At 38.0% G+C, this 23,677-nt stretch overlaps 1 protein-coding gene and 1 long non-coding RNA gene across 19 annotated transcripts in view; one reads left to right on the forward strand and one right to left on the reverse strand.

Moving 5' to 3' along the window:
* PDE4D (phosphodiesterase 4D) overlaps positions 1–23,677 on the reverse strand; it is a 1,650,639-nt gene that overhangs the window by 283,116 nt on the left and 1,343,846 nt on the right. Inside the window, exon 1 of one of the 16 annotated variants that reach the window (XM_086361849.1) lies at positions 16,891–17,686. The exons of the other annotated variants lie outside the window; for them this stretch is intronic. Within the exon in view, the coding sequence (XP_086217975.1) occupies positions 16,891–16,955 (65 nt within the window). The 5' untranslated portion in view covers positions 16,956–17,686. Of the gene's footprint in view, positions 1–16,890; positions 17,687–23,677 lie in introns of those variants that run through there. 16 annotated transcript variants of the gene reach the window in all.
* Positions 1–23,677, forward strand: part of LOC147350408 (uncharacterized) — a 126,943-nt gene that overhangs the window by 29,338 nt on the left and 73,928 nt on the right. For all 3 annotated transcript variants that reach the window (XR_015148828.1, XR_015148827.1, XR_015148829.1), the window contains exon 3: positions 1–17,871. This exon is cut by the window's left edge and continues 21,500 nt beyond it. This is a non-coding gene — a long non-coding RNA (uncharacterized LOC147350408). The remainder of the gene's footprint in view (positions 17,872–23,677) is intronic.

Raw genomic sequence — 23,677 nt, forward strand, 5'->3', positions numbered from 1 at the left:
TCATCAGAATTATTTTGAGGGGCCAGCCTTTATTTTCTATTACTCCTATTACTCATAATTCATTTATTACAAGGAGTATTTCTTTCTCCCCACCAGCATGTTTGCATTTATTCAGGATGCTTATCCTAAATCAGAAATTGCTAGGATTGAGATCAAACTCGACAGAAGTTTTCATGGATTTAACTTCCTTTCCCAACAAATTTTATAGGAAATCAAAAGTTTCAACATGAGTTGATAAGCAAGGCACTATCATTTCTTTATCAGAATAGCCAGAATAGATGCTCATACATTTAAAAAGATTTTCCTGAGAGGTTTTTTGTTGTTTGTTTGGTTTTCTTCTCTCCAAATAGGTGGACAGTCCAACTTGGGCCCTAAAGAATACAGAAAATCAAAGAGGATTTTAAAGCAACTTTTACTTAGAAATAGTTCAGAGAACAAAACGTGTTCATTTGATATTCAATTGTTTTTTGCCTTGAAGGCTAGAGCTTCTTTCTATGAATTTGAAATTTACAGAGTTGGTTACACTTATGCAATATTCAGGAAGCAACTGAGTGAACATGCAGTGCCTCAAGGGACCGGCACCGAGGGAATTTGGTACTTTATAACTGTGGGGAAGCCCAGGTTTGCACATGGAGGTCTGTATTTGTACTTTACCCACCTCCTGTGTAAAGATAAACTAGAAACAAAGACCTATAAAGGACAAGGATCATGGAAGCAAACAGGTTTGGTACTTCAAACAAATTATATAGTTTATCAAAGGAAATCATCTAAAATTTTGCTTTGATTATTGGAAACTTCAGCAATTTTTAACTATTAGGATATGACACATAAGTGAAATTTAAAAGAATGAACCTCTGTGCTTTATACATTAAATGATCACCAATTGACAAAGAAAGTCAAATCACCAATAGAACAAAACTACAAGTGAAAAAAAATAAATAAATGACTTATTTAAGAAGGGATGACAAAAGGGACAATACTGGGAGAAGTAGGAGATTCAAGTGAGAAATTAATTTATAATTCAATTAAAATCTTACAAATACACTTTGCAAAGTTTAAAATCATACAGTTTTTCTGACTACCAGCTCAAGTATATAAAAGTTATTTATGGACTGCCCACAATCCAGGCAGATTCTTTACCATCTAAGACACTGGAGAAGCCCCAAGAATACTGGAGTGGGTAGCCATTCCCTTCTCCAGGGGATCTTCTAGACCCAGGGATTGAACCCAGGTTACTCACACTGCAGGCAGATTCTTCCCCATCTGAGCCATCAGGGAAGTCCACTGAAGAGACAGGGTATACTAAATGTGGTAGATTCTAATGTCAGACTGAGTTCAAAACTAGTTAATACTATAGAGCCAGAGCTGCTGTAATTGCTAACTGGACTACTGCTAAAATACCAGTAGTCCATATGTTTGGTGGGAATCATGTACTAATACAGTTCACTGTGAAAGTCCGATAACATTTGATATTTTGGTGGTAGGCAGGCTTTCCATTGTGTGGTCCCCTTGTATGGCAATTGTAATCCTTAAGAGCAAATTCTTTATACCAAACAACAATGGGACATGAATGCCATTTTCATCTGATTTCTAAATGGAATCTGGTCTCTGATAGTTCTTTCCAAAGCTCTTATTAGATCTCTATTTGATGAAATGACCTTATTTAGATTAATGCAGTTAAAGCCATGGATTATGCAAGATGTTTAAAGGAATATAACTGCGCTCAACCATGGTAATAGTAAAATTAGTTTATTTTACTCAGTGCTGGCAAGCAAACCAGTAGTGGCCATTTGTGGAAAGGAAAAACTTATTTGCCTTCATTTTCACTAATGTGAAACAGAGTCCTCAAAAATTAAAAAAAAATGAACTAGGTACTATAAAAACGAATCTCCTGCACATTTCCTGTGAAGACAGAAATTTTGGTAATAAGACAAATTATGTCAAATGTCAATATGAGTTATTTTTGTTTAAACTTCATTTTTTTCTATTTATCTGATTTTCCTTCTCATGTTCTCTTCCTCTATATACATTAAAATTTCCTAGTTTATATGCTCTCTCTTTGAAAAATTAAATGCTAAATTCATCTAAATAAGAGAGAAATCTGCTGGTTCTAAAGCTTATTTAAATAAAATGAACTTAAACATTTAATTTGGCTGACATAGCCTTGTTAGGAGATGATTAAATAAGCAATTTACCTAGAATGAACATATTCCTCTAATCTCAGGGAAAATATTTTGGTTTTAAAAAAATCAAATATCCCAGATTTATTTCATATTACCACACCCTAAATTCAAGTAGTCAGGTTTTTAAATTATTCTGTTCACTGCTGGATTTTTGAGAGCAACCCAACCACTCACTTTTAAACTATAAATGTATTTTTATAATAAAAGCAAAAAAATCCTAGGGATATAGAAAACTGTAAAAGTAGAAATCTTCTACCTCACAGGAATACTTTAGAAAGTCACTGGATTGGGAATTTTATGAAGGTGAGGGCTAATATTTCATCAGTGTCTCTCTAAGACCCATCAGGGTGCCTGGAGCAGAACTGAGTTAACAAACATTGTTAAGTGAAGCAATGAAAAATATACCTTTATTTTTACAACTAATAAAAGTGCTACAGAACAAATGTTCTTCTTTAAGAACAGTACATTTTAAGCTATAGAATCAGATTTCATGGTCAAGTGGCTAGAAAATGATCTTGTACCTCACTAAAAACAAATCCTCAATTACAAAGGATTAAGACTTAATTTCTTAGTATTCTGAAAAACGTAAGTCTAGAAATGTGGTAAAGCTAAAAGCAACTTAATAGTGGGGAAAGTGCACAATCCAGGAAGGAATGCTCACCCAGACTTCGGAGGCCAGAGGTTAGGGCTCTAGGCCACACATGGTCCCTGACTTAACATCCCAGCCATGGAGTCTGTCTGATGGGGTGGCTATGTTTTGCTTCAAAAGGCTGACAATGAAGCTGAAGTGAGCCTGAAGCAGTGGTTGTGGTTCTTGCCCCAAGTAGGTCTCTCAGATGAAGAGAACACCAAATTGATAATGAGTTAGAGAAAGTAGCTCAGACGGTAAAGCGTCTGCCTACAATGCAGGAGACCTGGCTTCGATCCCTGGGTTGGGAAGATCCCCTTGAGAAGGAAATGGCAACCCACTCCAGTAATTCATGCCTGGAAAAATCCCATGGACAGAGGAGCCTGGTGGGCTACAGTCCATGAGGTGGCAAAGAGTCAGACACGACTGAGCGACTTCACTTCACTTGTAGAGAAAGTCAACTGTATATCAACTGGGAGATGAACGTGTACAGAATACACCAGCATCTGCACACGCCATTCATGGTTAGTTGATGGTCCTGAGATGGGTCACTCAGGCAAAGAGAAATGTTGAGGAAAACTGGGAAGGTGGATTCAATTAATAGACAGGAGACTCATGAGGGAGTAAGGAGAAGTGTTGAGACTGGAATTACCAATGAAGTTGGGAAACTAAGGGCAAAACCCACAGGAAAACAGGCAAACATCCTCTCTGATCTGATACTTTACAATTCTTCACCACAGAGAGTAATTCTGCCTTCACAATTCAGTACAATTCCTAGCAGAGCACCATCTATTAAAATAAAATTAAACATAAATACAGATTGGGACATTTTCCTGGTGGTGTAACACAACTCCTTGTTCTCTCTGCATGCAACAGACAGACGCACAATCCTGCTGTTAGGATAGGCACCGTGCTGGGTACCCAGGTACAAAGATGAAAACACCCAGTCTACCCTACAACCCATTCACAGTCCCTGAGGACAGGCAGGCAAGACAGCGTCAGTTGTTGCCATGCGTCAAGGGCTTTGCTAGAGAAATGGACCAGGTCTCCTGAACACAGGGAAGAACATCTTAATTCTGAATGGGAAGGCCAGGAGAGCTTCCCAGAAGAAATGCCCATTGAGAGTGAATCTAAACAACAGCTTGCACGTGAAATTGTATTCCAATGATTACTACAAATTGACAACAGTTTTGAACTGAACTGATAGTCCTAAACGCCAAACTGTGACCTAAACAATTAGCATATTTTTACCCTGAATTTATATTTCAAACAAAAATTTGCTTAACTGTACATCAGTGAGAAATGAATGGACTACACACAACTGCATCAACATGGGATACACTCTCAAACATCAATTGGCAGGGAAAATAAAACCCACCAGCCACAAAACAGTACCAACTGTATCCATTCATTTTATATAAAACTCAGAAGTAGAAAATAGTATTCTGTGATTTTTTTTTGAAATCAGGATAGATGTTACACTTCGTGCTGGTGGGCAGTAGCTAAAGGGGCCACAAAGGTGGCTTTAGAGTTGCTGGTAGCATTATTTTTAATCAGGGTGGTGATTATAAGGGTGGCCACTGATAATAGGAATTACTAATTTTTCTTTTTTTTTTCTAGTTTGCAACATCCAAAAAGAGTAGTTATGGTTTATGACATGTACGCATATTCTTCATAGGTGACAAATGACAAAAACATGTCGAAGCTTCTAAAATATACACACACAGATTTGTATGGATATATAAATACTGCTTTTGCTACAACTTAATTTTTGTGCAAATTTAATGGCAGAGTTAAAATGTAAAGAATTATTTTGAGACCATCAGGGCCACCTAAAATGCCAAGCAGCCCCATGATATCCCTCTTCTCTTTGGGGGCAAAAGTTGGCAAAAAAAGTTGGCAGCACTTTTTCTGAATCTCAGTGCAGCTCCCAGTATTATTCCACGTGGCCACTACTATGGGCCACAGATGAAAATGATTAGCAATCTTGGTTTTAAACAAAGAGGATTGTCTATTTCCTTTGTTACTTACATGAGAAAGACATTACAATTAAGGACACATTTCATGTGTATTTCTAAGTCAGGGTATAATTCCACGGCTATGCATGTAAAGTGATTTTCCCGATTATAAAAACACTTACAAAGGGATGTTTGCTAACAGTTAATCTGCTGATATTTTTGTGTTTTACATTACCATGGAAACACTTTCTGATTCATATACAATTAGACGCAATTTTAACAACAGGACTCAGACAAACAATCGGAACTATTTTTCTCAAGCAGAGATTCAGGGAATCTTTAGTGACCCAATTTTTTCCCTCAAGGTGGTGAGCCCCACCCTCAATCACACCTTTTAGCCCAAAGAACAGTTGCTAATTATAACAAAGTAAAGCTTTTCCACATTTTTTTATTGGTACCTACTCATAATAAAGTAAGTACAGAGCAGAGACAATGGAACACTAATTGGCTGCTCTCACTAAACCACTGCATTTTCTGCATTTCCAGCCTCTATGCTCTTCAGCTCATCCTGAAACTATACTCTGGGCCACAGGAACTGATCAAACCAAATCCCCTTTTTTGCATGTTGTCTTTCTAGATGGAGAAAGAGGCTCGTGCTATGCTAGAATGGCAGAGTAAAAATAAACAGGAGTCCTACCCAGTCTGGGACCTGCTAAGGATGAGGAGACTCAGGCTATGGAGATAACAATCTGTATATTACACAACCCAGAAGGCATGTCAGGACTAGAGGAGCAGGGCATCTGGAAAGACAGGGAAGGCCTGGCAGTGAGGTACAGTAAGACTGAACCACCAGGTGGCAGAAAGTGAAGAAGAACTACAGAGCCACTTGATGAGGGCAAAAGAGAAGAGTGATAAAGCTGGCTTGAAATTCAGCATTAAAAAAAAAAAAAAACGATCATTGCATCCCATCCCATCACTTCATGGCGGAAAACAGATGCGGAAAAACTGGAAACAGTGATAGATTTGATTTTCTTGGTCTCCAAAATCACTGCAGATGGTGACTGCAGCCGTCAAATTAAAAGATGCTTGCTCCTTGGAAGGTAAGCTATGACAAACCTAGACAGCATATGAAAAAAATAAGAGATATCACTTTGCCAACAAAGGTCTGCATAGTCAAAGCTATGGTTTTTCCAGTAATCATGTATGGATGTGAGTTGGACTACAAAAAAGGCTGAGCAATGAAGAATTGGTGCTTCTGAACTGTGGTGCTGGAGAACTCTTGAGAGTCCTTTGGACTGCAAGGAAATCAAACCAGTCAATCCTAAAGGAAATCAACCCTGAATATTCATTAGAAGGACTGAGGCTGAAGCTGAAGCTCCCGATACTTTGGCCACCTGATGTGAAGAGCCAACTCACTGGAAAAGATGCTGATGCTGGGAAAGACTGAAGGCAAAACGAAAAGTGGGCAGCAGAGGATGAGATGGTTACAAAGCATCGATCGCCGACTCAATGGACACGAGTTTGAGCAAACTCTAGGAGACAGCGGAGGACAGAGCAGCCTGGTGTGTTGCAGCCCATGGGGTCACAGAGAGTCAGACTTACTGACTGAAAAACAACAAGCCCTTCCTGTGAGATTAACCCACTGCCTGGGACTGCTGTCCTAGAGGATTTTGACCTATTTTTAAATAACTAAATCAGAAGCATCTTAGCTTCCAACTGATCACTTCTTTCTCTGCTACCTTCTCTATATCATTTATTCTTTGACCCACCTGAATAGATCTTTGAAGCACAGTGTGATTTATCCAGAACCCCTAGCTTTGTATAAAGACTCAGTTTGAGGTGTCCCAAGAAGACTGTCTCACAGAAAATAAGCTCTTATAGACTGAATCAATTTCACCCTATAGTTCTTGATTTAAAAAGTTCCAATAATACACAAACTTGAAAAATGCATAATACAAGCTAACATTTCCTGATACAAAGAATCAGCTACTGTGCTAAGGACTTTAATTAATTTTAATTAAGTTAATTAACTTATCTGACATATTTACATATATAGCATTACTAAAGGTAACATTACGGGAATTCCCTGGCACTTCCAAGTCAGGGGATACAGGTTCGATCCCTGGTCAGGGGACTAAGATCCCACATGCTACACAGTGTGGCCAAAAAAAAAAAATAATAGCATTTAATAATTTTTAAAAGTATGTGAATCCATGAAATTCTCTTATTTACCATGCAATCTCGGGTAAGTTTTCCTCACTATTCTAGAAAATGAGGAATAATAATAATGTGTGCCTCACAGGATTTATAATGAGACTTGATGGAGTAATTCTTTTCAAACACACAGCCTGATATCTGTCACAGAAGCACTCAGTAAATAGCAATTACCATGATTTTTACTTCAGTGAGACTATGTTTTGGAGAAGAGAGAAGAGTAAAGTTACAATTTCAAGACATAATTTTGGCAATTTAATAAGCGATGTGACTTCCAAAAAATGTTACTGATCAGAGTTTAGTTACCTGCGAAGGTCTTTGGACAAAGCACTGTCTTGAATTTCCTTCAGGAGACCATGGAGACCTCAACCTCCATACCTCTCCATAAATATTCCTTCAATCCAACTTTGAAGTTGTGACAGAATTATCATGATACTAGCTAACTTCACAGACATAAGTTTAAGAATTACATTTAAGTACCATACAATAACCTTAGATATGCAGATGACACCACCCTTATGGCAGAAAGTGAAGAGGAACTAAAAAGCCTCTTGATGAAAGTGAAAGTGGAGAGTGAAAAAGTTGGCTTAAAGCTCAACATTCAGAAAATGAAGATCATGGCATCTGGTCCCATCCCTTCATGGTAAATAGATGGGGAAACATTAGAAACAATGTCAGACTTTATTTTTTGGGCTCCAAAATCACTGCAGATGGTGATTGCAGCCATGAAATTAAAAGATGCTTAGTCCTTGGAAGAAAAGTTATGACCAACCTAGATAGCATATTCAAAAGCAGAGACATTACTTTGCCAACAAAGGTCCGTCTAGTCAAGGCTATGGTTTTTCCAGTAGTCATGTATGGATGTGAGAGTTGGACTGTGAAGAAAGCTGAGCGCCAAAGAATTGATGCTTTTGAACTATAGTGTTGGAGAAGACTCTTGAGAGTCCCTTGGACTGCAAGGAGATCCAACCAGTCCATTCTGAAGGAGATCAGCCCTGGGATTTCTTTGGAGGGAATGATGCTAAAGTTCAAACTCCAGTACTTTGGCCACCTCATACGAAGAGTTGACTCATTGGAATAGACTCTGATGCTGGGAGGGATTGGAGGTGGGAGAAGAAGGGGACGACAGAGGATGAGATGGCTGGATGGCATCACTGACTTGATGGACATGAGTCTGGGTGAACTCTGGGAGTTGGTGATAGACAGGAAGGCCTGGTGTGCTGTGATTCATGGGGTTGCAAAGAGTCAGACATGACTGAGCGACTGAACTGAACTGAACCATACAAATTATAAATGGAAATACTTTCACGAATTTACCTGACAAAGTTTCAGCTCTCTATTTGACTTCAAACTTTGTGTTTGAATTTTAAGAAAAATATTTCTCCAATAAAATCTGTTGCCACAAAAACACTGACATTGTTTCTAACCATTTTCTTGACCTTATTTGACTGGAAGTTAAAGACCAGCAAAACTTTTCCAGTTCCAAAAATGGGGTCAGGGTGGGGAGAATTAGATTATAGGTTATTTTCTGTGGTCCTATTCATTTCCAAGAGTTTATGGTTCTACTCGCTGGTCAAATGCCAGAGAGGAAGAAAACTGCAATTTATAGTCAGATTGGGGGAGAGGGTCAATAAACTGAATGCATCAAGAACTAGCTAGATTTCTAGAGAATGAAGCTGGGCCAAAGTCCACCTTCCACGTCTCCATCCATCTCTATGGTCCATGGTGGAAGACTTGTGTGCACACCTTGAGAAAGAAGGCAGACAAATACAAAAGGTATTTGTTCTTGAGCTGTACATGGTTAAAAAGAGAACCTTGAAATAATCTAGGACAGAAAGGAAAGGCATAGACCAGCAGCCTACTGACCACTTTTGTAATACTAGGAGGCAGAATCATGAGTGACCAAAGCAGTGGAGACAGTGGAGAAAACTGAATAAAACAAAAATAATACCATCACCACAAAAAACATGGGGTTTAGAATTAGACCATGTTTTCTTCAGCACTGTGATTTACGAGTTTTATCTCCTGTAATTATGAAGATAAAATGAACTAAATCATGTACAGCACCAAGTCCAGTGTCTGACCAACAGCAGGTTCTCAATATTGTATATCTGTTATGTGGGTTCGATCCCTGGGTTGGGGAGATCCTCTGGAGGAGGAAATGGCAACCCACTCCAGCACTCTTGCAGGGTGAATCCCATCAACAAAGGAGCCTGGTGGGCTACAGTCCATGGGGTCACAAAGAGTCAGACATAACTGAACACGAACACACACACACATATCATTACAATGGTCACCACTCTGGTTACCACTGTAGACTTAGGGGCTACTGTCCCAGCTAGCTGGTAATCCAGCTGCCAATCAGAGTTACCTGCTGTTCTATGACACATCTATAGCAGAGGAAACATCACAGCAGTGGTTGCCTGCCTGCCAGAATGCCATTGGTTAAAAGTTGACACATTTTGCAGGAATTTGTCCTAACTAAAACAGTTTCAGTCATATAAATCCCCTGACACAAAGAAGAAATTCTGTACCACATTGCAATGAAGTGAAATCACAGATGTTAGGAATTGTTATTTTCTGTATTCCATATATACATGAACATTTCATACATATTCATTTTAGAAAGTTGAATTTCTCATCTTGAATGTATTTTAAACAGGACAGAGACTCAGACACAATGGGAACACTCTTTTGCATGAAGCCTGAAAACAATTACACATTTAAACTATGTTTTACAGAACATTTCTTTTAACAAGTCACACTGGTACCACCCCCTTTACAATTCAAAATGAGCGTTTTGCACTATGAAATGAAATGGAGAAGGAAATGGTAACCCACTCAGTATTCTTGCCTGGAAAATCCCATGGACAGAAGAAACTGGCAGGCTACAGTTCGTGAGGTCACGAAGAGTTGGATGCCAATTGAGCACATAAGATTAAAAAAGACCACAAAGTCACTTTACTCCATAAAGGAGAATCTACTTATCTACTGATTCACTACCCTGATAACTAGGAAGAAACGGGTTAAAATTTAAGCAAGGAAGATTAATATTAGCTATAAACAAAACGTCTGAACTGTGTGGGCTGTAAAACATCAAAAACTTCACCAGTAAGGAAGTTTCGGAAATTGTCACCTCAGTGTGCATATATTCTACACCTGCTTTCTAGTTTTCTAATTTCTTGTTCTCCCTCATGTAACAGAGAAATGGAAAGGATTGAAGTCGACTTTCTTTATCCTCTGGCAGAAGTTTTTAGTCCTGAGATGAAGGGGAGAAACAAACAAATAAATAAAAACCATTGCTACACGCAAGTTCATTACTAGAGCTGCTATCGGAAGGTGGCAGTGTGATTAAACAGGGCAGGGTGCCAGATGGCGAGTGTCTGGTTCAGAATGGGCTGAAGTCCTTCCAACCTCCCCTCTGACCTTCCTCTTATTTCTCTAGACACTTCTTCAGATCTTTCCCATAATCTTCCCCTTATTGTTTCTCACTGTTATTCTGAAGAGCATCTTCGTTTAGCTTCCCCAATTCACATCCTCACCTATCACCCAGGGTGCTCCTATGAGAGCCAACTGCCTAGGAAGGTTGAAGGTAGATAATAAAGGTGTAACATTCATATTTCCTCTGTTATGCTAAGAACTGCATCCACAGGTTCTGGAATTCTCTATATTCTCCATTCTTCTAAAAGACTTCCTAGTTTAGTTCAAACTTGACCACAGAGCAAGGCATTTAGAGATTTGAGAATTAGAATTTCATAATTTAAGACTTTAAAGAGTATTTGTGATCCACTCTGTCCTTCCCTGGCATTAAAATATATATATATATATATATATATATACATACACATATATATATATATTTTTAATGTTTTAAATAATATTCAAGCTATTTTAACCACTTTTCCTAAAAGCTGCTTATCTCTAGATCTGGGATTATCTCTAGGTCTATATCACCAGATGTGATACAAACTTAGAAAATAGGATCAAAAAGATTTATTGCAGGTTCAAAGCTCTGAACCAATTTTGAAAATAGTCACTTCTCTAAGTCCAGTCACATTGTATAACTGGACAGGCAGAAATTACACAAGTTCCATTTGTTTTCCCATTTGCAAAACCTTGTAAGATAAAAGATACAGGAAGGAAGATTTTGTACCTTTTTCAAAGCTGAGTTAAAACATTATGAAACTTCATACAAAGTTTGAGAACTTGTTTCTTACCTGACGCCTTACAGATCTTACAGAGAACAAAGTAAGACTTTCTAACAAAATTGGAAAGATGATCTATTAGAACTGAGAAGCACTGACTTTTGCTCTTTATTTTCCTACAATAGGGAATAGATAACTTTATTTGTTACTGCCGCTGCTGTTAAGTCGCTTCAGTCGTGTCCGACTCTGCGACCCCATAGATGGAAGCCCACCAGATTCCCCTGTCCCTGGGATTCTCCAGGCAAGAACACTGGAGTGGGTTGCCATTTCCTTCTCCAATGCATGAAAATGAAAAGTGAGAGTGAAGTCTCTCAGTCGTGTCCGACTCTTCGCGATCCCATGGACTGCACCCTACCAGGCTCCTCCATCCATGGAATTTTCCAGGCAAGAGTACTGGAGTGGGGTGCCATTGCCTTCTCTGAATCACAAAACCCTTTCAAATAGTTATTTTTCAATGCTCAACATCAGCCTTAAACTTTGAAAGTGAAAGTCGCTCAGCAGTGCCTGACTCTTTGTGACCCCATGGACCATACAGTCCATGGAATTCCCCAGGCCAGAATACTGGAGTGAGTAGGCTTTCCTTTCTCCAGGGGATATTCCCAACCCAGGGATCGAAACCAGATCTCCCGCATTGCAGGTGGATTCTTTACTAGCTGAGCCACAAGGGAAGCCCAAGAATACTGGAGTGGGTAGCCTATCCCTTCTCCAGCAGATCTTCCCCACCCAGGAATCGAACCGGGGTCTCCTGCACTGCAGGCGGGTTCTCTACCAACTGAGCTATCAGGGAACTTTATGGCCTATCATACCCCAGAAGGTCAACTTCCAACTTATCTTTTCAGTCACCCAATAGCTACCAAATATTTTAGTGCATTTGCTATATTCACAAGATAGATAATTTGACAGTCATCAAAAGTGATACTTATAAAAATAGTGGTGGTAGTGATTTAGTCGCTCAGTTACGTCCGACACTTTGCAACCCTGTAGACTGTAGCCCGCCAGACTCTTCCATCCATGGGATTTTCCAGGCAAGAATCCTGGACTGGTTAGCCATGTCCTTCTCCAGGGAATCTCAGGTCTCCTGCATTGCAGGCAATTCTTTACCTACTGAGCTACCAGGGAAGCCCAAAGAAAAAGAGCACTGCCTCTGAAGCAGAGAGGCATGGGATTGAACCTCAGCACTCCCTAGCAGTTAAAGTGCCTTGTTCAAATTATTTTATCTCTTAGGTTCATTTCTTCATCTGTAAAATAGGGATTAACAACTCCTTCCTTTCAACATTATTATAAGAACTAAACAGGATACTATATTTAAAATTTTCCACAGAGTTCTCATTTATAAGAGACACTCGATAAAATGAAAGCTAGAAATATTATTATTAGAAAAATGCACGATGAAGTGGAGCACAGAACTAATATTTACAACAGTTCAAGATATGTAAGTTAAGTGAAAAAAAAAAAGAATAGTTGAGGTTAGGATACCAGGGGTTAAAACTAATTTTCCCTCCAAAATATTATTGTCATTACATCTTTTTATTTTCAATTAGAAAAGTTAGTAGTTTTACTATAATCATGAAGCCAAAATAAGAATTCTCAGTCAGCCTGAACTCATAACTTTAGGAGAATAGAGTTAATAGAAAAGAACAATCATTTATTGATCTGAGAAGCAATGTTTTTTAGAAAGTTATATCTGCTCACTACTGAAATGCTTATTTGCCGTATTTTGGACACTGAGCCAATTATTGTTTACCAGATATACAGATGGCTACACATATAAAGATGAGTTTGCTAATGCACATGGTAGTTATATTTTGAATATATTTAAAATCATGTATCATAATTCCTTGATGAAAAAGTGCATATCATATAGTAAAAGAATATATATTCAGAAGAATGAAAACCACCCTGCCTCCATTCTGGCCATTTTTACCCTAGAAGGTAACCACTACTAAAGGCTTGGAAAACACCCTTCCGGGCTTATTTTCTATGTCTATAAACCTAAGTAAAAATTTTACATATTTAATAATCTGCTTCAAAACTTACTTTATAAAAAGACTCACAGGCATATCTTAGACAATAGCATCTTCTCCCCACCAGATTACACAATGAACAATCTTAAATATCACAAGTATATGCCAAATAATGAACAGCAGAAAAGAACAAAGTCCAGTTTTATTGATCAAAGTTTTCTATATTTATATTTGTAAGGATAATTATTTTTCATTTAAATTGAATTATATAAGTCTTGGTTAGATTAATGAGAACTATCTCTGGGATATATTTGTAAGTGGTAAAATGCTACAGAATCATAATTTTATTATAATGTATAACTGCTGACTATTTCTAAATTGAAGACATGTGAAATTAAAATATTTATGGATATGTAACTGCCTCTTTGTTTTCTCACAGAGAATTTAAAGATGAACTATTACTACCAAAATGACTGAAACAGAAAGGCAAAATAAATGATTTTGCTAGTTTTATTAACTGTATGAGCATAAGAAAACATATAGATCATGTTTTTCTCAATTTCTAGCAGACATTTAAAGGAATGCAAAAGGATTAATACCACAATTAAATTCTTTTAGAACCTGGCACAGAGTAGGTAGTCAATAAATATACCTATTGAAAAAATAAAAACAACCTAGTATATATCCTTATTATATAATACTTTATATATATTTAAAATATTATATAATAAGGAAACAGATCAATTTCAAGATTATTTTTATCTTGTTTTTAGAAATTAATAGAATTTTAACTGTAAGTAAAGGGCTTGTTATTTAAGCAGATGAACCAGGAGGAAGGATATATAATATCATTAGGAGTTTGTCATGGAATCCTCTTTTAAAATGTGAGTATCTCAAAGGGATTCAGTCAGGGCTGTAAATAACAAGTTCGTGTGGATTGTTTTTTATGGTAGTAGTTGGAAAGAAACAGGAAAAAAGCCAAAGAATAGTAATCTGAAGCGCTGGGTTCTTGCAAAAGGCAATTAGCAAACTGTCCGGAAGCATCCAAAGAGAAAATAGACAGTCTTAGAAAAAAGGGGGCAATGGAACAAACAAGATTTACATAAGTAGCATTAAGATAGTAAAGGCAAAAGATGATTCTCCCAAAAGAAAGTATTCTCAAGCACAGAACGAAATAAAATCATCTGAAAAAGGAATATTTACTTGGTCTCTCTAGTGGGAAGTCAGTTCTTAAGAGGATGAAGTAGGTTTTGGTTTCTGAAAGGAAAGGGGTTAGGGGTGGGGGTTGAGAGGACACCATCCTACTGAATTGTCGGGGGCAAGTATGTACCGAGGTATAGGGAGCCGAAGGGCTGCTTTTTTTGTTAATCAAGTAAACATCTATATATATGTGTGTGTGTGTGTACACATATACACACATGTGTGATGTATAGAACAGTCTTATGGACTCTGTTGGAGAGGGAGAGGGTGGGAAGATTTGGGAGAATGGCATTGAAACATGTATAATATCATGTATGAAACGAGTTGCCAGTCCAGGTTCGATGCACGATACTGGATGCTTGGGGCTAGTGCACTGGGAGGACCCAGAGGGATGGTATGGGGAGGGAGGAGGGAGGAGGGTTCAGGATGGGGAACACATGTATACCTGTGGCGGATTCATTTTGATATTTGGCAAAACTAATACAATTTTGTGAAGTTTAAAAATAATATAAAATAAAAAAAAAATAAAACACATGTATACCTGTGGCGGATTCATTTCAATAAAAAATAATAATAATAAATAAATAAATAAATTATGTAAAACCCGAAAAGAAAAAGAAAAATATAAATATAAATAGATGTGTTGTACAGAAATTGAAGGATAAAGGGATAATAAAACAGTTAAACTATAACTACAGTGATTACAACCTCAGGTCAATGATTCAGAGACAGCAGTGATATACCCAAACAGTTACATTATTAATAAGACAGAGGTAAGAGGGAGGTTTCCATAGTGTGCCATCAGGGACCATTAGCATAAAGAGAGGCATTTACTTCTTACATAAACACCATCTAAACCAAACACTACTCAAACTATTTAAAATTAAATGGAACAATATACACATTCATATTTTAAAACATATACTTTGAACTGTGGCCCTATTTATGACCTTACATAACACAGAATAATCAAATAGAACAGTTGTGGATAAAAATAGACTATGATAACCTCAGAGGAGTAAAGGATGTCGATGCTGCTGAACACTGAACTGCACTAAGTGTTGCTGATTGATTGCATCCTAAATTTGGAGCTAAGTCTCCTGGCGTTTGAGACAAAAACAGCAAATAGGTTGGTTAAATACTATTTATTCATGCATAAGAGCCTGTTTTCACATAAGCAGGACAGAAATCACAAGTGAATAAAATTCACTTATAAATTCTGATTACCCATTTATATTAGAGATTTATATTAGTTATAGCAACTATAAAAGGATTCTAAGTATTTCCCAGTATTTATTATTTGGCATAAAAGAGCCATACAAGTTTAGTTGCAGATGCAACCTTTTCTTTAAATAAACTCAAGGAGGAATTTATCACATGTATTCATTTATTTTTAAAAAAATCACAATTGATATGAGATCAAATCTGCATCTATAGTTTATTAAAACTCACAGAAATACCACTGCAGGACAATTCTTGATTCTAGTCCCCTACAAAACAGCAGTAAAATAATAGCAAATGATAACCCAACCTCATAAATGTGGACTGAATTCCCTATACAAATAATGTAAGTATTTATTTGTGTGTCTGCCTGCTCAAATAATTATATGTAGTGCATCTTACCTGCTTGCTTCCAGCCTTTCCTCAACACCTGCCTTCACTCATTGCTTTTAATTCTCCTGTCTAAAGGATTCTTTCCATTTCAAAAAGATGAGCTTATTTATATATTTACAATCAATCACTAAGATAAATAAAATAAAATTAACCTCTGAAACAGCCATAAAAATATTTTTGTAAATATCTGTATTAGACACAAAAGTTACTTATTGAGAAACTATTCCTTAAGGTTATGTGCATACAGCCATATCAAATACTGAAGAAATCGTAGAACTAAATATTAGAATAAATTGAAGTTAACATACTTTTTATTAAGATGAAAACACTAAAATTACCAAAAAGAACCCCACAAAATTATCAAGGAACATTATTAACAAAATAAAACAGGAGATTCCTGAATGATAAGCAACTTGATATACATTTAGTCATATAATTAAATTCAAGTTGGTTATATGATTAAAATGTAAAACATTATTAATTATTTTAATACTCGTGTGCTGAAAGCTAAAGAACTACTTCTAAAGACCACAGCAAAGATCGTTAACTACTAGCCTGCTTGTCTATCAGGTAAGAGAGATAAGAAAACATGCAGGCAGATCAGACAGTGAAAAATGATAAGTTTTCATTTTCTAAACTTCCAAGGTTTTTGCAGGTTTCCTTCCTCTTCTAAAACTTGTCACCAAATGAATTGCTATGGTCCATGAGGACAAAAAAAAAAAATAGTGCGAGCACCCTTATTTTTAGAGTAAACAAAATCGAGCAACAAAGTAGAGCCAAAGTGTCACCGACACCGAGCTCTTTCTTACAAAGCCCTAACATCATACCTAACTCTTGAACCTCGTCAGCAATTACTAAATACTCCACGATTACGTCAATCTTTAAATGAAAGAAGGGGAGAAGCAGGAGAGAAAAGCACGTTACCACACTCCCTCTGAAGTCCTCAGGGAACTTGTAGACCGGGATCTTGGCTTCATGATAATGCTCATTTTGGAGGAAAAAGAAAAAAAAAAAAAAAAAAAACTCTTCAAGAATTCTGATTAATACATTTCAGCTGTGTTTCTACAAAGATGGCTTGAAATATATTCCATTTTCAAAGGAGGTTGTTTGAAGAAATCCACATTTCCCGGAATCCAATTTCTGCCCCCAGTCCAGAACAGAGAGAGGTTTCTAAGACACAGAAGCTTTTTCCTCTTTCATACTGAATTTACTCCATCACCAGGCTGTTCGGAAGTGACAGTTTGTTTTCTGCTTTGCACTGCCAAGGGAGGAACTGGATTTTGAATCTATTCTTCATCTGGTCACAAGGGTAACCAACAGAGTGAAAGAGCCACTTGATCGCATCTCTTTTGCATTTCCACAATACTAGGATTAAAGGTTTCCGACCGTCTAAAAGTGCTCAGGTTAGAGAAAAGGAAACAGAAATGACCGCGAGGTACAGTAACGACACCGGAGAGCTGTCAGGGAAGTTCCATTTCAGGGCGACCACAAAAAAACACTCCTCTCGGGGGAGCCAAGAAGTCAGAGAGGGAACAAAGCTCTCCACACTTGAGCTGGACTCACTGTTGTACCTGCGAACGCAATTTCCGCTGTGTCCCCTGATTAGAATCTGACTCCATGCCTTTGTGAATGAGAACTATCATTCAATCTCACCAGGCAGAAACTATTCCTCAAGGGCTGTATGACGTCTGTAGGAAGGCAGTTCAAAACATCGCAGGGAAGTGAGAGAGAGGGAAAAAAAAAAAAAGACCCAGCGCCCAGCCCAGCGGGTCTAGTCAATTGCTGAAATTTACAAAGCTTCTTTGCAGATCAGCGCCAAAGAGGAGGAGTGTAAACCAGCCAAACAGAAGACATCTCGAAACTTATTTCCTCCTCTGAGAAATGAGGTGTCTCTTGTTATTCAAGGTAAGATTCCCTGAGCACCTTTATAAGGAACACACCCCTTCACCATAGACTTATCAACCCTCAAAAAAAAAAAAAAAAAATCATTTTCTCAAACTCTGGCACAGAAAACTAAAAGTTCTAGTCAAAAGTAAAGTTGAGAGGACTTGGGAGACTAGCAGCTGTTCATTTGGGGCACATTTAATGAAATTTCATGCTTTGGGGTTGGTTGTAGAAACACAAAATTGTCTCAAAAATTAAAATTGTTGCATCAGGTCATGCGGTAATGTTTAAACTGAAAAATCTAATGTCATGCTGCTAGACAAGTGGCTTCATGTACTGAGGCTGCTTCCTTGCAGGATGTTTTGTAAACCTTATTTTTTTTGAAAATCATATGCAAATTTCATTGATTTATATGTATATACCAAGATTCTGGGTTTGCAAATTACTAACAGCTCTTCAGTAAGGAATGAAGCTTATATCTCAACGTCTCTTATTGTGAAAACTAATCCCTGCCCCAGTTCCTATATTTGAAATAAAATATTTTTGGTTTTAGTAGACATAATCTAAACTGATCCATTTTGAAAACAAACTTATGGTTACCAAAGGGGAAATATATGGGAGAGGGATAAATTTAGAGTTTTGGATTAACATAAACACACTGGGCTTTCCCGGTGGCTCAGATGGTAAAGAATCTGCCTGCAATGCAGGAGACCTGGGTTCGATCCCTGGGTTGGGAAGATCCCTGGAGAAAAGAAAGGCTACCCACTCCAGTATTCTGGGCTAGAGAATTACATGGACAGAGGAGCCTGGCAGGCTACAGTCCATGGGGTCTCAAAGAGTCAGACACGACTGAGCAACTTTCACATGATTGAGCAACTTTCACTAAACACACTACTGTGTATAAAATGGATAACAAATGAATTATAAGTTCCCTGTGCTATAACTAGTATATAGCACAGGGAATTTTACTCAATATTTTGCAGTAATTTATATGGGAAAAGAATCTGTTAAAGAATGAATATATGTATAAATGAACTACTTTGTTTCATATAAAACTAACACAACATTGTAAGTCAACTATACTCCAATAAAATTTTTTAACAACCACGAAAAACAAACAAAACAATTCAAATTGCTCCTAAGAGAAGAGGATTGGACTTCCCTCCCCAATCCCTTTAAACATTTCCACTAGGATATATAACTAACATTTGTCCGGGTGTGCCAACTTTAGTTAATTTGAATGTGAATTATCTGAAAAGTACTTTAAGCATCCTGATTTCTTAAATGACATTAGTTAGTACGTTGGTTCTTTAGTCTGACGTGATCCTGGTATTTATTTAGCATTTGCAGACAGGATATTGTAGCGCAAGTGTGACCCACCCAAAGGACTTGGAAAATTAATGTAGTAAGGCACCTCGCCAGACCTCTGGCTACTTATTACAGCAAACCCTTCACCTCCTCCTACCCGGTCACACTTCTAGGTGCATTTATTATTTAGTCTCCTCTCAGGCTTCTTCAGGTAAATGCCAATAAACTGCTTGCCATACAGCTATCTCCTTAAGCTTTTCAGTTTTCCTATGACTGTTCAGGGACATTCACAGATTCTTGGCTCTGTCCCATGTTAAACACGTTGGCACTTTAAGGGAGGTTAGCCAATCACATACTTTCAGACATTCAAAAGAAAGTTGGGGAAACTACTGCCCTTTTTGGAGGGAGGGGGCTTGTGAAAAGAGGTTTATCTTTTTTTCTTGAAATTTTAATGTAGAGAAAAAAGGAAAAAAAAACCCAGGCTAAGTGAAAGTAGCTAACTACTATTACTTATTTGGAGTACTGTTCTCTTTCATGTAAGGTCCAGCCAATATCTTCTTGGTGATATTTCAGAAGGAAAGTAACAGTAATCACCAAATGAAATGTCTGAATTTAAAGTTTAACATAAACATGTGGTACAGTCCTTTGAAATATTGCATGACAGTAGTCAAAGAGAAGTCTATATGCTCAGTTGCTTCAGTCATGTCCAACTCTGTGCAACCTCATAGACGGCAGCCCACCAGGCTCCACCGTCCATGGGATTTTCCAGGCAAGAGTACTGGAGTGGGTTGCCATTTATATGTAAAGGTTAAACTTTCTTGAGATTGCTGTACGACACAGGGAGCTCAAACCCAGTGCTCTGTGACAACTTAGAGGGGTGGGGGGAGTGCGGTGGGAGATGGGAAAGAGGCTCAAGAGGGAGGGGACATATGTATAACTATGACTGATTATGTTGATATACAGTAGAAACCAACACAATATTGTAAAGCAATTATCCTCCAATTAGAGATAAATTAACTAAAAATTAAAAATGCTCCTGAAATAGTCAGTCCTCTGTTTTACCATCCCCAAGAAAGCTCTTTCTGTCCCAGTGAAATTACTTAGCTCACTGGCACTCCCTTCCCAGTCAGAAACACATCCTTAATCTCTTTAGGTTAGTGCTGTCCTGTGCTCTACTCAATGTTACACGTATTCCAAGAATCTATCTCTGAAAATCCTAACGCACTTGTTGGGTACACTACATCACAGTCCTTTAATGACTAATACATCACCCCTGTCCCCAGAGAAAACAAGTTTAAATAGTGGGGAATCTGACAACACATGCAACGAGCCAGAAGACTTGAAGCTTCTTAGATACATCCATCAAGGTTACAGAAAAAAGACAGACGCACAGTGGTACACAGTAGCACAAAGCCATGGAGATTGAAATTTTTAATTTTGTTCTTATCCCTGATATTAAGGTAGTGACAAAATGATCACAAGTTTTTAAAACCCTAATAGTGCTTGTTCCATATTACAGTGTTTTCTCCAGTCTAAGGAATTTTTTCCCCATAGGGTAATTTCTGAAATAATGTGTTAAAAATTGAGTATCACATTTTATTTCCTCTGAAAAGCTCCTCAGAATGGAGGGATATGAAACTGCTTCCTCCCACACATTCCTGTTAGTACACAAATATATGATGGCGTACACAATGGCCAATGAGGATGCCTGAATCTGGGGAGAATTTAGGGATTTTAGGAAACACGTGGACCTTGTCTGGAGGGCTTTAGAGAACATGCATTTGATCTAGAAGCGACTATGATTTCTAGCATTTTCCTGATATACTGAATTGTGTAGTGTTACACAGACTTCTGGAGAAGGCAATGGCACCCCACTCCAGTACTCTTGCCTAGAAAATCCCATGGACAGAGGAGACTGGTGGGCTGCAGTCCATGGGGTCGCTAAGAGTTGGACACAACTGAATGACTTCGCTTTCACTTTTCACTTTCCTGCATTGGAGAAGGAAATGGCAACCCACTCTAGTACTCTTGCCTGGAAAATCCCATGGACGGTGGAGCCTGGCGGGCTGCCGTCTATGGGGTCGCACAGAGTCGGACACGACTGAAGCAACTTAGCATATAGACTTCTCTTTGACTACTGTCATGCAATATTTCAAAGGACTGTACCACAGATGTTTATGTTCATCATGGTCATCCAACCGTATATATTTGGTTGATTCAAACCACTGTGTGGTATCATGTTTCCTAAACTTCAGGCATCTGGACACAACCTCTACAAGTCCTGTCCTACTGGCATCTATACCATGTATACACCATTATGACTTGACATTTTTCTTCATTGACTCATTCTCTTTTAACTTAAATAACATAAACAATAAGCTTATATTTGTTTGATTGAATGGGTTTGACATGCTGATTGCATTTCCCCCAAATAAAAGTGTTAATTAAAAAAAAAGCATCCAGATATCACCTAAAATCTCTCCCATACTAATGGTGGTCAGCAGGCAATATGGGCAACACTACTGTGGAGAGCATCAGCTGCAGGGAAACAGACGGGGTGCACCCTAAAACCTTCCTTTTATTCAATGGCAAGCACAATCTGTGGGACTAAGGACAGTTATCAAAAGCCAAGCATTAAACGTAAAATAGTAACTGAAACCGACTGAATGAACTGTTAAGTTCATTAACAGTTAGATAGTATGTTAATCACTATACAATTTTTTTCCAGATGTTATTACTTTGAAATGCTCTGCCCACTTTCAAATCTCTGTCCTTTGAGCAAACTCTTATTTTCAGATTACAATTTTTGAGAACCATGTTATGATGTAACGAAATATACAGGCCTGTCAAATGTGCTTAAAATCAGGACTACATATAGGTCAAGTAAGGGTGTAGGAAGAATGAACATGGAGCGCGGGTTTGTTATTTTGTTGCTACTACAGTTTCCTGGCATTCTACATTGTACTTAAGTATTTAATAAGAACAAGACACTTGGAACTCTTGCAGTATTTCCTACTTATTGAGGAATAATGTGGTACTGCAATGGCACCCCACTCCAGTCCTCTTGCCTGGAAAATCCCATGGACGGAGGAGCCTGGTAGGCTGCAGTCCATGGGGTCACTAAGAGTCGGACAAGACTCAGCGACTTCACTTTCACTTTTCCCTTTCATGCATTGGAGAAGGAAATGGCAACCCACTCCAGTGTTCTTGCCTGGAGAATCCCAGGGACAGGGGAGCATGGTGGGCTTCTGTATATGGGGTCACACAGAGTCGGACATGACTGAGGTGACTTAGCAGCAGCAGCAGCAGCCCTTATCTGGAGAGTTATCAGTAGCAGATTTTGAGCTGTTTCTCTTATATACATTTGGATTCAAGGACTTTTCTATAAGCATAAACCTCCTTGGAGCTAAGTTCCTTAACTCCTAAGGAAAAGCTCAAGAGTATTATATTTTGAATGCTTCTGATCTTCAGGTTTCCTACCTCTTTTGTAAAATGTCAGGTTAGAAAGGTAATTATCATGATTTTGATCTAATCCTGCTTGTCTAATTCTGCTTTTGATGCCTGTGCTTTTGGTGCTATATCTAAAAATGCACCGCCAGGACCAATGTCAAGGAGTTTTTCCCTATTTTGTTCTAGGAATATTAAGTTTCAGGCCTTGTAAGTTTTTAATCCATTTTAGGTAAATTACTGTGACCACTGTAGGGTACAGGTCCAATTTCATTATTTTGTATGTGGTTATCCAGTTTGCCCAACATCATTTATTAAAGAGATTATCCTTCCCCCAGTGTATACTCATGGCTCCTTTATTAAAAATGAATTGACCAAAAGTGCATGGGTTTATTTCTGGGTTCTCTATTCTTTTTTTGTTTCAATATTTATTTATTTGGTTGTGCCAGGTCTTAGTTGAAGCATACAGGATCTTTTAGTTGCAGCAAGTGGGATGTAGTTCCCTTATCAGGAATTGAACCTGGACCCCATGCATTGTGAGCATGGAATCTTAGCCACTGGATCACTAGGGAAGTTCAAGACTCTATTCTGTTCCACCGATCTATGGGTCTGTTTTTTTGTCAGTACCATACTGTTTTGATTACTATAACTTTGTAATATAGTCTGAAATCAGGAAATGTGATGCCTCTAGCTTTGTCCTTCTGTTTCAAAATTGCTTTGGCTATTCGTGGTTTGCATGTGTTTTGTGTGTGTGTGTGTGTGTGTGTGTGTGTTTGTGGTTCCATATGAACTGCAGGATTGTCTTTTTTATTTATGTGGAGAATGCCTTTGGAATTTTGATAGATACTGCACCAAATCTTTACATCAAGCTAAAAAGTTTCTGCATAGCAAAGGAAATCATCAACAAAATTCTTCTGGGTTCTGCATCAAACTGTATGGGCTTCCCTGGTGGCTCAGTTGGTAAAGAATCCACCTGCCATGTGGGAGACCTGGGTTCGATCCCCAGGTTGGGAAGATGCCCTGGAGAAGGGGACAGCTACCCACTCCAGTATTCTGCCCTGGAGAATTCCAT

This window comes from Bos grunniens, chromosome 20 (assembly GCF_055505025.1).
Source record: "Bos grunniens cultivar Pamir isolate PY7600 chromosome 20, Bosgru_T2T1.0, whole genome shotgun sequence".
Lineage (NCBI taxonomy): Eukaryota > Metazoa > Chordata > Mammalia > Artiodactyla > Bovidae > Bos > Bos grunniens.